At 43.7% G+C, this 17,249-nt stretch overlaps 1 protein-coding gene across 1 annotated transcript in view; it reads right to left on the reverse strand.

The window, feature by feature from the left end:
- Positions 1-14,400: 14,400 nt before the first annotated feature.
- PGAP1 (post-GPI attachment to proteins inositol deacylase 1) overlaps positions 14,401-17,249 on the reverse strand; it is a 1,319,879-nt gene continuing 1,317,030 nt past the window's right edge. The window contains exon 27 of the mRNA XM_069733825.1: positions 14,401-14,644. Coding sequence (XP_069589926.1) covers positions 14,506-14,644 — 139 coding nt within the window. The 3' untranslated portion in view covers positions 14,401-14,505. The remainder of the gene's footprint in view (positions 14,645-17,249) is intronic.

A 17,249-nucleotide genomic window follows, 5' to 3' on the forward strand; every position in this document is an offset into this window, starting at 1 on the left:
AATTTTACAATTTTCAAACTTTTAATTCTTATCCCCCTAAATCAGACATTTATGTCACACAGAATAGTTAATAAATAACATTTCCCACATATCTACTTTACGTCAGCACAAATTTCCAAAATTTTTTTTTGTTAAGAAGTTATAAGGGTTAATTTTTCCCCCAAAATTTGCTAAACCATTTTTTTAGGGATCAAATCACATTTGAAGTTACTTTGAGGAGCCTATATGACACAAAATACCCAAAAGTCAGACCATTCTAAAAACTGCACCCTCAAAAGCCTCAATTCATCATTCAAAAACTTTATTAACCCTTCAGGTGCGTCACATGAATTAAACTAATGTGGATGGAAAAAAATGAACATTTAACTTTTTTCACAAAAATTTTAATTTAACCCCAAATTTTTTATTTTCACAAGGGTAAAAAGGGAAAATGGACTTGAAAATGTATGTTGCACTGTCTCCAGAGTACGCCGATAGCCCATATGTGGGGGAAAACCACTGTTTGGGTGCACGGCAGATTTCAGAAAGGGAAGGACCACCGTTTGAATTTTTGAGCGCAAAAATGGCTGGAATCGATAGCGGACGCCATATCACATTTGAAGAGATCCTGATGTGCCTAAACAGTAGAAATCCTCCACAAGTTACCCCATTTTGGAAACTAGACCCCTCATTAAATGTATCTAGAGTTTTGATGAGCACCTTGATGCGTCAGGTGCTTCACAGAAGTTTATAACATAGAGCTGTGAAAATTAAAAAAAAATATATCACATTTTACCCATAAAAATGTACTTTCAGCTCCATTTTTTTTACTTTCTCAAGGGTAACAGGAGAAAATGGACCCCAAAATTTGTTGCGCAATCTCTCTCGAACATGATGATACCTCAAATGTGGTCAAAAACTTCTATTTAGGCATAAGGCAGGGCTAGGAAAGAGCGCTATCTGTCTTGGATAGATTGTGAATGCCATGTCACATTTGGAGAGCTCGTACGTATATAGAGTAAGGGCACACTATCAATAGAAAAAATTCACATAGACCAGATAAAATTAGAAAAGGAGGTGCTACAGGGGTAGAAACAGTAATACAATGAGGACAAAGAGAAAAAGCACTGCCCAATGGATGTGCACACTCCCTTATAGAAAATAAACAATTTTATTGTTACCGACACTACACACAAGTAGATTAAAACAGTTAAAAAAGTGGCAAAACAATAGGGTCCCAGGCCAGATAAATAACTGACAGAATAAGAAAACAATATATTACAGGTAGACAGTACTAAATATTGTGTACAATAATCATGTGATAAGATCAGACAAACTGCCTTCAAATAAGGAAATAGAAGGTACCAAAATCCTGATTTGAAGGTCAAGTAGGTCAAGGCTGTATAATGTAAAAAAGGCAAATGTGAACAAAATGACCTAACAAATGCCCCAATGGTAACAAATGAATCATGCAGCAATCACCCAGAGAAAACAAGGCATCTGGTGAAGAGAGGTAACTCGGCTCACTTCCCTGAATAAGGTGGCCGTGGCAAGAATGCAGAACTACCACCTAATAAGAAACGCATGCAAGTGCATGGAAGCTCTGACTAGCAAAAGGTCACAGAGGTATATGTACCTGTCCAGAAAGATGCAATCTTCCCTGATAAATACACCTAGAACATGCAGGGTGCAAGAATGGGACAATGAAGAGACATGGAACCAGTCAAGGGACCCACCCCCACGCGTATTGGCTCACGGCTTCATCAGGGGAATTTGACATCAGTTTGTATGATCTTATCACATGATTATTGTACACAATGGCACTGTCTACCTGTAATATATTGTTTTTTTATTATTTCAGTTGGTCACCCGGCCTGAGACCCCATTGTTTTTGTCACTTTTTTAACCGTTTCTAATCTACTTGTGTGTAGTGTCAGTAATAATAAAAGTGGGTAGTCATTTTTCACTTTGTCTTCATTACATTTGGAGAGCTTCTGACATGCAAAAACAGCAAACACCCCCCACAAGTGATTCCATTTTGGAAATTAGACCCCTCAAGGAATTCATAAAAGTGTGTAGTGAGCATTTTTAACCTACAGGTGATTCACAAATCTTTACAGCATTTTGATTGTGAGAACAAAAAAAAAATCCACTAAAATACTGTTTTCGCATCAAATTTATAATTTACACATGGGGATTTGGGAGAAATGGCATCCCACAATTTGTTATAAAATTTCTCCTGAATGTGACAGCATATGTGGTTGTACACTGCTGTTTGAGCACACGGCAGGGTTCGGATGGGAAAGAGCACTTCTTGGCTTTTAGAACACAAATTTAGTTTGAATGTTTGAATAGATAGTGGGGCTCCATTAACTGAGTCCGTGAAGTGACAAAGCTGCAGAAACCCCCCGATGATATCAAGAAAAAGCTAGCCCAACTGGAGGCACGCTGGGTATTTAAAATAGTTTGTGTGCGTCCAAAGGGCCTGAAGGAAATACTCAGCTTCGCTCCATTTTTATAAATTGTTTTAGTTGTGTTGTATTCTTTTATTATGCGTATTTTAACTGTCACTTTTTTATCTTTTATCATGCAGGTCTGCTTTCTATTGTTGCATTGGTGATTTCTGCGCTGCACCTTCTTTTTACTCTACAGGATGGAAAAGGTGAAGAAAGAAAAGGGAAATGACAGAGCGGATGATATGTTTTATTTCTTTCTTGCCATTGTACGTGTGTGTGTGAGTGGCCTTTTGTGGATCATTGTATTGATCCTATTTTTGTGCTATGCCTCATTTTTTGCACATATTTGCACTTTATAATGATATACCCTTTTTATGCTTTTATCAGTATTTATGTGCATTTGCATTTTTATTTATATCTGACAATCATTGTCTGTCTCTTGATCTTTCATATTGTATATGCATTTTTATCACTTCATAAATTATGCACCGTCACTTATATTTATATTAGAATATTGATTGTTTTACACCAATCTTCTAATAATATAGTCATTTTTCTGTTATTTATACCTTATCCTTGCCAAATATACTGGGCACTTCTTTTGTACTTCTCAGTTTATTCATTCACTTTCATTCACATTGGCACAATCACCTTATCTTATTTTTCTTTTTTCCCTTCCCCTTTTCTTTCTTGCTCACAGCCCTTTCTGGGTGACTTTTTCACGGTTCATGTATCAGGTAAGTTATTTCTTTATGTCTTTGTTTATTTGTTTGTGTCTGTCCGCCCTCCCTTCCCATCTTTTGTTTGTGTGGCGTAGCTTCTTTATTGCCCTTCTATCTTGGCTGCGGCGAGCGCTTCTTATGGCTGGTGCCAGCCGGTCTCCATGGATATGCGTCTTTACATCACTGCAGCTCCCCTACCATCACTGCTGACGCGTCGGCGGTGGGCAGGGACCTGTGATGTCAGATGCCGGCACCGTGGTTTCTGGCCTGACTGCCATGCTGTTTGAAGCGCCGCTTGAGACTGCTCCATTGGGGCTCCTTGTGAGGTAAGCCCTATAATAACTCGCAACATTTACCTAACACCACGGTCCCCAAGGAAGCATTGATAGCAACAACAAAATTAAAAAGTAGGCCAAATGCAGTTCAAAATTGGACAGGACTAAAAACAGGACTAAACAGGCGGCATATCTGTGTTCAGTGGAGGACAACTGTAATGAGTGGCGCAGACACAGTTTGTAGGCCCAAAATTAAAAAGTAGGCTAAATACAGTTCAAAATTGTTAACAGGACTAAGCAGGCGGCATAGCGTTGTTCTGTGGAGGACAATTGTAATGAGTGGCGCAGATACAGTCAGTAGGCCCAAATACAAAAGTAGGCTAAAAGCAGCTCAAAATTGGTAACAGGAGTAAACAGGCGACATATCTTTGTTCAGTGGAGGACAACTATAATGAGTTACAGACACAGTTAGTAGGCCACAATAATAAAGTAGGCTAAATGCAGTTCAAAATTGGTAACAGGTCTAAACAGGCGGCATATCTTTGTTCAGTGGAGGACAACAATAATAATGAGTGGTGCAGACACAGTTAGTAGGCCCAAAAAATAAATTGGGCCAAATGTCTGCCAAATAATTGTTCATAAATTAACAGGTGGCATAGCTAGGTACTGGGGTGGTCTCCTCTGCTGAGTAGCAGACAGTGGTAGTAGGCACAAAGTATTAAGTGGTCTAAATGGAGGCCAGGGCCCCTGTATATTTTAACTATCATCTATCATTTCAACAAATTTGTATTGGCAGTGCCATTGAAAGATTTAACAGCACAGACTACACAGTGGTGGAGCAGGGTGAGGTAAGTATTGCAAGTGGTAGAGCACTGTTTGAGCTGTGGGGGAACACTCTCGTGGGCGGCGGTACTGGCACAGGGCCCCTCATATTACAACGGTGTGTCTGACGTTGGTTGTGCACCACCACCGTCAGAGACACTTCATTGTACTATGAGGGACCCTGTGCCAGTGCCGTCGCCCAAGAGTGGGCACACCCACCTGTCCAGGCAAACGGCACTCGCATGGGTGCTTGCGCCAGGTGGTGACCACGGCCCTGTGGGGGGAGTCAGCCCATTTAGGGAGGTATAAAAATGGCCTATGGTGGACATTCAGCAGCTACAAATGGAGGAATTGGAGAAGTCAGTAAGAGGAGGCCAAAAGCAAGACATTTTTCAGGCAAGATACGTGTCAGCAGGGGAAGGTGGGGCAAAATAATTTGAAATCCATGATTGGTTCATTTTAATGAAGGTTAGATCATCAACATTCTGGGTAGCCAGACGTTTCCTTTTTTCGGTCAGTATTGCACCAGCAGCACTGAAGACTCTTTCTGAAAGCACACTAGAAGCAGGGCAAGCAAGCTCCTGTAATGCATATTCTGCCAATTCAGGCCAGGTGTCTGATTTATATGCCCAGTAATCAAAGGGGAATGACCTGTGAGTGAGAACATCGATAAGGGAGGAAAATTAGTTCGTAACCATACTGGACAAATGCTGTCTCCTGTCACTTTGAATCGATGCAGCAGTACCTGTCGTGTCAGGGGTCATTGCGAAATCACTTCACAACCTGGTCATAAAACCCCTCTGTCCAACGCCACTTTGGATTTGTGCACCTCTAACATCTCTGCCATGTTGCCCCCTACTGCTCGGGTGAGAACCATCACCGCCGCTGTGTGCTGGGGATGCCTGAACCAAACGGTCTACAAGAGTTGCTTGTTTGGTAGCCAATATTTGCTCAAGGTTCTCATGTGCCATGATATTTTGTAATTTTCCTTTATATCGTGGATCCAGGAGGCAGGCCAACCAGTAATCGTCATCGGTCATCTTGATAATTCAGGGGTCCCTTTTTAGGATATGCAGCACCCCAGAGTCCTGGTCGTTACAGTAATGTCGTTCTTCCACCAGGGGGAGCGATGTTACGTCTGATGGCACCAAATGAGTTCACCCTGCCAGGTATCACAGCCACACACACACTTCACACGCCGGCCACCAGGGGGAGCAAAAGGTTAGGCCACTCCTCACACTTGGGTAAAACTGGAGGTTGGTTAGGAAGTTAGGCAGAAGGAGAGTTGGAGCCAAGAGGAGGAGAGGAGCAGACTGGGCTCGGCCCAGGAAAGGGAAAGGACACGGAGCTGCGCCTGCAACCCATGCGGCAGCCTCCTAAGAAAGGACAAAAAAGGAAGTGTGCCATAGTGAGTGAGCACAGAAGTCATAGCAACAGGAGTAAAACAACAGCGGGAGACCAGCTAGAAGCAGGCTGCCTCCCTCTGAGCGCAGATCCGGTGGCAAGAACACCGAGGGAGTAATAGACTCTACACTTTACTTCAGAGACCGGCAGGGCAGTCGATTCCAACTTGGCTGTCCAAGCTAAAAACCTAAGCAGACAAGGAGGCAATGCGGAGGAGGGGCGTCTCTAGGGTCCCTATAAAATAGCCTCAGGCCACCACCGTCATACGGGTTATGTCCTAACCATCTGGGGGACAGAGAGAGAGAAGTAACAAGAGTGAGGACCTTATGGTAGCTAATGCAAGTAGGGACCTACTACGTTACAGTGCGCAAGGGGAAGGCTACTGATTTCCACCTGGATAAGGGGACTCTTGAATTGCCATCAGACCGGCCAGACTCTGCCTACCCTGTCATCCGGCACTCTGGACTGTGGATGCTGAAGCCTTCAGTAAAGGTAAAGAGACTGCACCCATTGTGTCCTCGTTATTCGCCGCGCCTTACATCATCCACCATCATCATCTACACTTCTGGGAAGCCCTGGGGATATACTATACTTCACCTGTGGGAATGTACACCATCTAGCTGCCATAACAAGACCCCAGTGGACCCCTAAGCAGCGTCGGTCACCCTGACCGAATACCACAGGTGGCATCATAAACACTACCGTTATCTATGAACTCTGCCTTTTATTGGGCGCCCCTCATAGGGCCACGGCCCGGGTCGGGCCACCGTGACATCCTCGCTGAGGGAACTGAAGGACCCGGTACCAAGTACCCCATTGCCCTTACGTGGGGGTGATCCAGATACGCAAGGCATACTCAGCCATGTGGGCCAATGTTCCAGGTGTCAATTCACTGCTTGTGCTGGTTTGAGGAGCACTTTCCTGCAAATCAACATCACTTGTGTCCCGCAAAAACCCTGTACCTGACCTTGCAACGCCACCTGTTTCTATTGCCCCCTGAGAAGCATCCTCCTCCCATAAATATTCATCCCCATCATCCTCCTCCTCCTCCTCTTCGTCCGCCACCTCGTCCAAGAGAGTTCCCTGAGCAGACAATGGCTGACTGTCATCAAGGCTTCCCTCCTCCTCGGCTGCAGATGCCAGCTCCTTAATGTGCATCAAACTTTGCATCAGCAGACGCATTAGTGGGATGCTCATGCTTATGATGGCATCGTCTGCACTTACCAGCCGTGTGCATTCCTCAAAACACTGAAGGACTTGACAGAGGTCTTGGAGCTTCGACCACTGCACACCAGACAACTCCATGTCTGCCATCCAACTGCCTGCCCGTGTATGTGTATCCTCCCACAAATAAATGACAGCACGCCTCTGTTCGCGCAGCCTCTGAAGCATGTGCAGTGTGGAGTTCCACCTTGTTGCAACGTCGATTATTAGGCGGTGCTGGGGAAGATTCAGCGATCGCTGATGGTTCTGCATATGGATGGAGTGTACGGGCGACCGACGGATGTGCGAGCAAAGTCTTCGCAACTCCACGTCTGCCATTCAACTGCCTGCCCGTGTATGTGTATCCTCCCACAAATTAATTAGTCTTCACACTATCAGGAGCAGGGCTGGTAACTCTGGATGATTTTTCAGGAAGCACTGCACCACCAGGTTCAAAGTGTGAGCCAGGCAAGGTATGTGTTTAAGTTCTGAAAGGGCTATGGCAGCCATAAAATTCCTTCCGCTATCACTAACTACCTTGCCTGCCTCAAGATGTACACTGCCCAGCCATGACTGGGCCCCTTTATAGCCCCTGTGACGCCGCAGAAAGCAAGCCAATCACTGTCATGCCCTTCTCTAAGATGGTGGGGACCAAGACCTATGTCATCACGCTGCCCACACTCTGTGTCCTCCTTCATTCGCTGAAAAATGGCGCTGAAAGCGTCATACGAAACGCGACTTTGGCGCGAAGATCGCCGACCTCATGGCTGATCCCACAATAGGATCGGGTCGGGTTTCATGAAACCCAACTTTGCCGAAAGTCAGCGATTTTTTAATTTGTCCGATCCTTTTCGCACAACCCTAATTGGGAGGTTTCTCATGGTAATATACCCTTGGCCTTAATTATATGATGTGCTTAACGATTACCGTTTGTGTGTGTCTCGTCTATGGGTGGAGAGATTTGGAAAAAAGATGAGAATGTCGTCTAGATAAACCAAGATATTGGAGGAGATCACAGAAAACGTCATTTACAAACTCTTGTAATACCACAGGAGCTTTGCAGAGGCCAAACGGCATAACTAAATACTCATAGTGACCGACATGAGTGTTAAATGCGGCCTTCCACTCATCCCCAGCACGAATTCGAACGAGATTGTAAGCTCCACGCAGATCAAGCTTGGTAAATATCTGTGCTTCCCTCAAGCGATTGAAGAGCTCAGGAATAAGTGGCAACAGGCATTTGTTCTTCACCGTACTGTTGTTTAGTCCTCGGTAATCAATGCAAGGACGAAGAGAGCCATCCTTTTTCTTTACGAAGAAGAAGCCTGCTCCGGCAGGAGATGAGGACTTCTGAATGAAACCCTTGGTAAGATTCTCTTGAACATATTGCGACATGGCTTGCGTCTCTGTAGGCGAGAGGGGGTAGATCCTTCCTGTAGGAGGAGCAGCACCAGGAATGAGATCAATGGGGCATCCGTAGGGTCGGTGCAGGGGGAAGACTCTCAGCCTCCCTTTCGTCGAAGACATCCGAGAAGGAACTATAGTTGCAGAGCAATCCGTAGGAGAAAAAAGGAGAAGAAGCACCTACTGGATGCACCGGCAGCAGACTAGACCCCCGGCAGAACTCTCACCAGCGCAAAATATTACCATTATGCCAATCTAAAGACTGCTCGTGGATCCACAACCATGGAAGACCAAGAAGTACTGGATGAGAAAGACCGGCCTAAACATAAAATGCAATTTTCTCCCTATGCAAAGCCCCTACTTGAAGCTCCACCTCATGAGTAACTTGAGTAATGGTCTCATGTAAATGTTTACCATCAACGGATGCAAGGATTTGTGGATTTTCCAAGGTCCTCACAGGAACAGAGAATTTAATGACCTCCTCGAGCCTAATAAAATTTCCCGCAGCGTACGAATCTACATAAGCGGCTAGTGAAAAACCTTTACCACCCACATGCAATAAGACAGATAAAGTAAGAGGTAGAGAGGTATCACATACACCTAGGGAGGCCTCTCTTACCTGACCTAGGTGGAGAAGTTTTCAGGACGTTCTGGACAAGCTCGAAGCAGATGGGAGGCACTCCTGCAATAGAAACGAAGTCCTTGAGTACGTCTCTCCTTACGTCATTGTTCCGACATCCTGAGACTATCAACTTGTATCGGTTCAGGAGCAGATGCTGTGGAAGACGTTCCGGGTCTAGGACTGGATGGTCTATGACTGGAAGGTGAAGGGCAAAGAAGTTTCCTCTCTCGGGCATGCTCCTGGAAACGAAGATCAATACGAGTAGCCAGGGAAATCAAATTCTCCAAGACAGTTGGGGTGTCACGACCTGCTAGTTCATCTTTTACACAACGGGAGATGCTCCGCAAAAATGCAGCCACCAAAGCCTCATTATTCCAGCCTTAATCAGATGACAGAGTACGAAACTGGATAGCTTACTACCCTATAGTTAGGGACCCTTGCTGGAGGTTAAAAAGAGCCTCAGTAGTAGAGGCAAGACGCCCCGATTCATTGAAAACATGATGAAAAGTCTCCAAAAATACAGACAACTGGGAGACTATGGGATCGTCTCGCTCCCAGAGAGGATTAACCCATGCCAAGTCAACCCCCTCCAGATGGGAAATCAAAAAGGCCACTTTTGCCCAATCAGTAGGGTATCGCTGGGGCAAAAGTTCAAAATGGAGGCGACATAGATTTAGAAAACCCCGACACAGTTTGGGATCACCGCTGTACCGAGGTGGTTTAGCCAAACAGGAAGGAGGGTGGGGAGCAGAAGCAGAGGCAGATGTAGAAGCCGCCGACTGCAAGGAGAGCAACCGGTCATCCACCGCAGCCATATAACTATGAATATGAGCCTGGGTGTCATGCTGCTGAGCCAACTCCTGAAGTAGGCAAGCTAGCTGAGAGGCATTCCCAGGATCCGTAGACTGAAGCGAGGAGAGTCGGGTGTCCATTGTTTTCATGAAGGACATGATACAGGTTTGATTCTCCAGTAAAAAGACCAGTTCTTTCTGAGCGGCAGAAGCTCCAGCGGGGTCCATGGCCTATGCTTACTATTAGGATTCAGAATAGGAATCCGAGAGTGGACCCTCTGGGTCGTGGCTCTAGAGCCCCAGAAGGTGAGTGTACCAGATGGAATCACCCCCTATACAGAGAGCATTAGGAGCAGGCCCAAAGGGGATGGAGACACAACTGCTAGAACTAAAGAGGAGAGTACAAGGAGAGGAAAAGAGACTGAGGACTGAAGGAAACAGACAGATGCAGGGTGGTACGGTTGAGACACGGGAATGGCACCACAGAGACACAGGACAGGCTCAGCAGAGACACGGGACTGGTATGGCTGAGACACAGGGCAAGTGCGGCAGCGGCACAAGGCTGGCTTGGCAGAGGCAAAGGGCAGTCATGGCAGAGACACAGGGCAGGAATGGCAGGTACACAGGACTGGAATGGCAGAGACACTAGGCAGGCATGGCAGAGACACAGGGCAGGCACGGCAGAGACACAGGGCAGGCATGGCAGAGACACAGGGCAGGCACAGCAGAGACACAGGGCAGGAACAGCAGAGACACAGGGCAGGAACGTAAGAGACACAGGACTGGAAAGGCAGAGACACTAGGCAGGCTGTTGTGAATTCCGCTCTTGGGCTCCCTCCGGTGGTTGTAAGTGGCACTTTTGTGAGTTCTGCTCTTGGGCTCCCTCTTGTGGTTTCTAGTGGTATGGCTGCTCCTTGGAGTTAGCTGTCATCAGCTGCCTCCACTTATCGTCTCTTCTGCTCTGCTATTTAGGCCTGGCTTTTCCTTCAGCCAGTGCCACTTGTAAATGGTTCCTGGTTGGATTCACATCTCTTTGGATTTCCCGGTTATCCTGACCAGTTCAGCAAAGCTAAGTTTTTGCTTGCTCTTTTCTGTCCATAGATTGTGGACTTATCTGTTCAGTGCTTTTTATGTTTGTCCAGCTTATCAGTATGAATTAATTCTGTCTTGCTGGAAGCTCTGGGAGGCAGATTTGCCCTCCACGCCTTTAGTCAGGTGTGGAGATTTTTGTAAACTCTGCGTGGATTTTTTGTAGTGTTTTATACTGACCGCACAGTATTCCATCCTGTCCTTTCTATTTAGTTAGTCTGGCCTCCTGTGCTCATCCTGGTTTCATTCTGTGTATGTCTTTTCCCTCTCCACTCACAGTCATTATTTGTGGGGGGCTAATCTATCCTTTGGGGATTTTCTCTGAGGCAAGATAGCTTTCCTGCTTCTATCTTTAGGGGTAGTTAGCTCTTAGGCTGTGACGAGATGCCTAGGGAGAGTTAGGAGCATTCCACGGCTACTTTTAGTGTTGTGTTGAGCTTAGGGACTGCGGTCAGTACAGTTACCACGTCCTTCAGAGCTCGTTCCATGTTGCTCCTAAACTACCAGATCATAACAGCAGGCACAGCTGAGACTCAGGACAGGCACGTCAGAGATTCAGGGCTGGAAGGGCAGAGACAAAAAGGAGCCTGAGGATAAGGAAGGTGTTGGCAAGAAACACAATGTATACCCTTAGAAGCACAGGCGTCTTACCTAGGAAGATGCCGGGAAGAAATGGCCGATGGATGCTGCCATGTTGGGGAGGAGCCACCAGCCTCCCAGGATATCCAGCGGCGGAGGAGACGCAACCGTGCATGAGTGAGGGAACGATTCGCCGGGATCCACAGAAGACAGAGGAGGAGTGGCGAGGGACCAAGTAGGGAGCGCGCAGAGGGATGGGAGAAGGCAGGTTAGTATCCGAGGCCATGACACGGAGTAGAACAAGGCTAGCAGACAGAACTATGCAACGTATGCCTGCGAAGCCAAGATTTTTCCAGCACAGATACACCAGGGGTCTCACGGAGATAACAGTTAAAATGTTTTGCTTTTCTTTCAAATATATTTTAAGCAACAAATACTGAGCAGAACAAGGCTAGCAGACAGAAATATGCAACGTATGCCTGCGAAGCCAAGATTATTCCACCAGATACACCAGGCGTCTGACGGAAATATCAGACTGTATAAATTGAATTGGTTTTTTGTAATTTTTTAAAACACTAAAATACTGAGTAGAACAAGGCTAGCAGACAGAACTATGCAATGTATGCCTGTGAAGCAAAGAGATTTACACCACAGGTACACCAGGCGTCAGCCTGAGATAACAGACTGATCAAAATGTGGCCCAGATTTGTTTGGGCACACCAAAATTGTGTCAACAAGTTGGATATGATCATACTAAAAAAAATGGAGTACTAAAACTAAAATATATAGTGCAATTATATGCGATGCATGTGGCGTACAATTCACAGTGGTAAATATAAGAACTGTAGCTAAATATTTTTGGGACAGCTACAGATTTTTGGGGCAGCAAAATGGTGTCCAAAAATGCTGTAAGACACCACAAAAAATTAGATAGTACCAAAAAAAAGGACAGATTTTTTGGCGCACTCACATCTGATACCCGGGAGAAAAAAAAATTAAATTCTTAAATTTACATGCTCTTCTATTTCAATAACCTGGCTGTAGTCTGCAGTGTGACCAAGCAAATAAATGTAGAAAAAAGTGGGCTATTGATTGCTTTAAAATAAAATTAGCAGGTATAAGCTACAAAAAATTAAAAAAAGCTGGCCACAGATAACTACAGCTAGGTATATATTAAATAAGCAGCAGCATACAGTAATGGAGCTTTTGGAGGTATGCAGTGTATGTATGTACTCACATACAGTGCCTGTAGGCCTTGCACTGATGTGGATATGTGCACATAGATGCCCCCTGCCTACCCAGAGCTACAATCTCTGTACCCCCGAATTAGCCCTAAAAAGAACTGTTGGTTCCTCAGGATTTGTGGACTGAACACTAGCAGAACCAAAGTAACTATTAAAAAGAACGATTCTGACCCTATCTCAGCAGCAGCTGTCCCTACACTAGCTAAGTCCAGAGCAGAATGCGACGAGCAGGGCGGTGCCAGGTCTCTTACAAACCTGATGACGCTGTGCAGCCAGCCAATCACTGTAATACCACAACAAAGACGGCTGCGGCATTGCAGTGCATGGCAGACAATCCCTGCATGGTCATTGGCACTCTAAATAGCGCCAAAATTGCAGGGCGGAGACCTGAGCTTCCGCCGAATAATCCCGGAAATACTCGGTGCTCGCCAAGTACACCGAGCATAGTGATAACATAGGAGGAAAGGAGGGAGGGGAAGTGTAGAAAGCTCACCACGTTGCCAATTTCAAGTCCATATGTCAGAATAATGGGAAATTCAGGATTCAACCACCTATATAGCTTAGAATCGAGAACACATAGCCTGGTGCCCTCATTTAGACACTGAGACAATGCAGATTTAAGTGCAATCGTAGGATCAGACCTCAACCTCAAGTAAGTATTAGTACCATTCAGAAGAGAAAAAACATTGTGCAATACAAATCCGTTTCAAGCACAACAACACATCCCCCTTTGTCAGATTGACCTATAGTCAAGTGTGGATTGTGTTATAAGTCCTTGACAGAATCAGACTGAGATTTATCAAAGTTCCTATAAAAGTGACTATCACGTGTATCAGCATGTAGCCTCCTAAGATCTCTCTCAACCAGAGATTGAAAAGGGTCCAAGGAGGGAACCCTCGATTGTGCAGGATAATATGATGGATTAGAAGAAGTAACACGAATATCTTCATCTGCTGGTTTATCAGCAGTCATCTGATATTCCCATTATTCCAATTTTTCATGGTTTGCCCAAGATTCATAAAGAAGTTGTTCCACCTCCCTTGAGACCTATAATAGTAGGCATAGGTTCATTGAATGAGAATCTCAGTGAATGGATTGATGGTCACCTTCAGCCCCTTATAGCTAGAACTCCAGGTTATTTGAAGGACACCTCCATGGTTTTGAAGGTTTTTGATACTTTTACTTGGCATTCAGATTATTCTTTTGCAACATGTGATGTAACAAATTTGTACTCTTCTATTCCTCACACCACAGCAATGGTAGCTGTGAAATATCATTTGGATCAGTACAGTGCTTATTTGTTACCTCTTAAGCAATTTATTGTACTGGCATTGGATTATTTACTCCGACATAATTTTTTTATGTTTCAGTCAAACGGAAAGTATATCAATATTTTTTATTTTGATTCTTTATTTTACACTTAAATATGGATCCCAGGGCCTGAAGGAGAGTTTCCTCTCCTTCAGACCCTGGGAACCATTAGAAACCCAATGCACTGAATTGGGTTTCGTGTTTCGGCCGACCCCCACTTTTCTATAGGATCGGCCGATTTCACTCGACCCAACTTTTGAAAAAGTCGGGTTTCGTGAAACCCGACCCGATCCTATAAAAAGAAAAGTCGCTCAACCCTGGAGAGCACGTTCGCTCATCACTACTAAGTAGTAATGGAGGCACCAATGTTTTTACTTGGAAACAGACTATGGATACTTTTACTCAGACATTTTTTAAACCACATGACATGCTTTGTGCATTCAGATTAATTAAAAAAATATATATGAACAATAAAACATAACAATGCAGCAACAACATATTTATGCAAATGTTTTTATTCACTTAATCTTAAAAATATAATAAGAATTAATGTGCAAATACCTAATAATAGGAAAACTCAGAATAGGTGCCAACAACAGCTGTACTATATAAAGCATGACAATGAATTTAGAAAAAAAGAAAATGTAATAAAATAAGGTACTCTGTATAAATGAAGTTGTCCAAAGGCCACAACTAAAATTGAAACAGGAAGCTGAAGACTTGCTGTAATCTTCAAAAGTTTGCTGCAAAAGAAACAAAATAATGAAAAAAGAAACTACACTAAAAATACAGTATATACTCATGCATAAGCTGAGTTTTTCAGCACATTTTTTGTGTGCTGAAAACGCCCTTGGCTTATACACAAGTCATTGTCCCAGAAAAATAGCGCGGGGAAAAGGAGCGGCGGAGCAGCGGGTCACAGAGGCAAGAGCCGGAGGCTGCATCTGTAACTTTGCCCACTGCTAAAGACAAATGAATATTGACTGCGCTGGCAGTTAATATTCATTTGTATTATGGCATGCACAGTTACAGCCACAGGCTTCCAGCACACATCCTACTTACATTCCATGTGTGCCCTCGATGAATCTTGTTTCAGCGCCAGCAGCAATTCCGGCCGAGCGATCACGAGTCCCTCGCTCATTAAGGTAATGAATATTCACCCTACTCCACTCCCAGGCGTGGAGTGAATAATCATTATTTTAATGCGCGGATACACATGATTGCTCAGCTGGAAGAGCTGCTTGCGCTGGAACGAGATGCAGCAAAGGCACGCAGGGAAGGTAAGTATGATGTGTTTTATTTTAATAGGAACCATGCATACAAGGATGGGGATCCAATAATGCAAGGACAGGGAGCCACGCATACAAGGACATGGATGGGGAGCCATGCATATGAGGACAGGGATGGGGAACCATGCATACCAGAATAGGGATAAGGGGACAATGAATAAACGGCTTATACTCAAGTCAACACGTTTTCCCATTTTTATGTGGCAAAATTAGGTGCCTCGGCTTATACTCAGGTCGACTTTTACTAGAGTATACACGGTAAATAATTTAATCATAAAAATTGTACTGTACATCATCTTTGGCACTGAATTTAACTCCTTAGTGACTTAGCCAATTTTGACCTTAATCATCAAGTAAAATTTTACAATTCTGACTAGTGTCATTTATAAGGTAATAACACTGGAACGCTTCAAGGGATCCCACTGATTCTGAAATTTTTTTTAGTGACATATTGTATTTCATGATAGTGGTAAAATTTCTTCGATATGATGCCTTTAGTTGTGAAAAAAATGGAAATTTGGTAAACATTTGGACAATTTTACAATTTTCAAACTTTTAATTCTTATCCCCTTAAATCAGACAGTTATGTCACACAAAATAGTTAATAAATAACATTTCCCACATATCTACTTTACGTCAGCACAAATTTTCAAACATTTTTTTTTTGTTAAGAAGTTATAAGGGTTAATTTTTCCCCCAAAATTTGCTAAACCATTTTTTTAGGGATCAAATCACATTTGAAGTTACTTTGAGGAACCTATATGACACAAAATACCCAAAAGTGAGACCATTCTAAAAACTGCACCCCTCAAAATCCTCAATTCATCATTCAAAAAGTTTATTAACCCTTCAGGTGCGTCACATGAATTAAACTAATGTGGATGGAAAAAATGAACATTTAACTTTTTTCACAAAAATTTTAATTTGGCCCCAAATTTTTTTATTTTTACAAGGGTAAAAAGGGAAAATGGACTTGAAAATGTATGTTGCAATGTCTCCAGAGTACGCCGATAGCCCATATGTGGGGGGAAAACCACTGTTTGGGTGCACGGCAGGTTTCAGAAAGGGAAGGAGCACAGTTTGAATTTTTGAGCGCAAAAATGGCTGGAATCGATAGCGGACGTCATATCACATTTGAAGAGATACTGATGTGCCTAAACAGTAGAAATCCTCCACAAGTTACCCCATTTTGGGAACTAGACCCCTCATTAAATGTATCTAGAGTTTTGATGAGCACCTTGATGCGTCAGGTGCTTCACAGAAGTTTATAACATAGAGCTGTGAAAATTTAAAAAAAAATCACATTTTACCCATAAAAATGTACTTTTAGCTCCATTTTTTTACTTTCTCAAGGGTAACAGGAGAAAATGGACCCCAAAATTTGTTGCGCAATCTCTCTCGAACATGATGATACCTCAAATGCGGTCAAAAACTTCTATTTAGGCATAAGGCAGGGCTAGGAAAGGAAAGAGCGCTACCTGTCTTGGATAGATTGTGAATGCCATGTCACATTTGGAGAGCTCGTACGTATATAGAGTAAGGGCACACTATCAATAGAAAAAATTCACATAGACCAGATAAAATTAGAAAAGGAGGTGCTACAGGGGTAGAAACAGTAATACAATGAGGACAAAGAGAAAAAGCACTGCCCAATGGATGTGCACACTCCCTTATAGAAAATAAACAATTTTATTGTTACCGACACTACACACAAGTAGATTAAAACAGTTAAAAAAGTGGCAAAACAATAGGGTCCCAGGCCAGATAAATAACTGACAGAATAAGAAAACAATATATTACAGGTAGACAGTACTAAATATTGTGTACAATAATCATGTGATAAGATCAGACAAACTGCCTTCAAATAAGGAAATAGAAGGTACCAAAATCCTGATTTGAAGGTCAAGTAGGTCAAGGCTGTATAATGTAAAAAAGGCAAATGTGAACAAAATGACCTAACAAATGCCCCAATGGTAACAAATGAATCATGCAGCAATCACCCAGAGAAAACAAGGCATCTGGTGAAGAGAGGTAACTCGGCTCACTTCCCTGAATAAGG

This window comes from Ranitomeya imitator, chromosome 7 (genome assembly GCF_032444005.1).
Source record: "Ranitomeya imitator isolate aRanImi1 chromosome 7, aRanImi1.pri, whole genome shotgun sequence".
Taxonomy (NCBI): domain Eukaryota; kingdom Metazoa; phylum Chordata; class Amphibia; order Anura; family Dendrobatidae; genus Ranitomeya; species Ranitomeya imitator.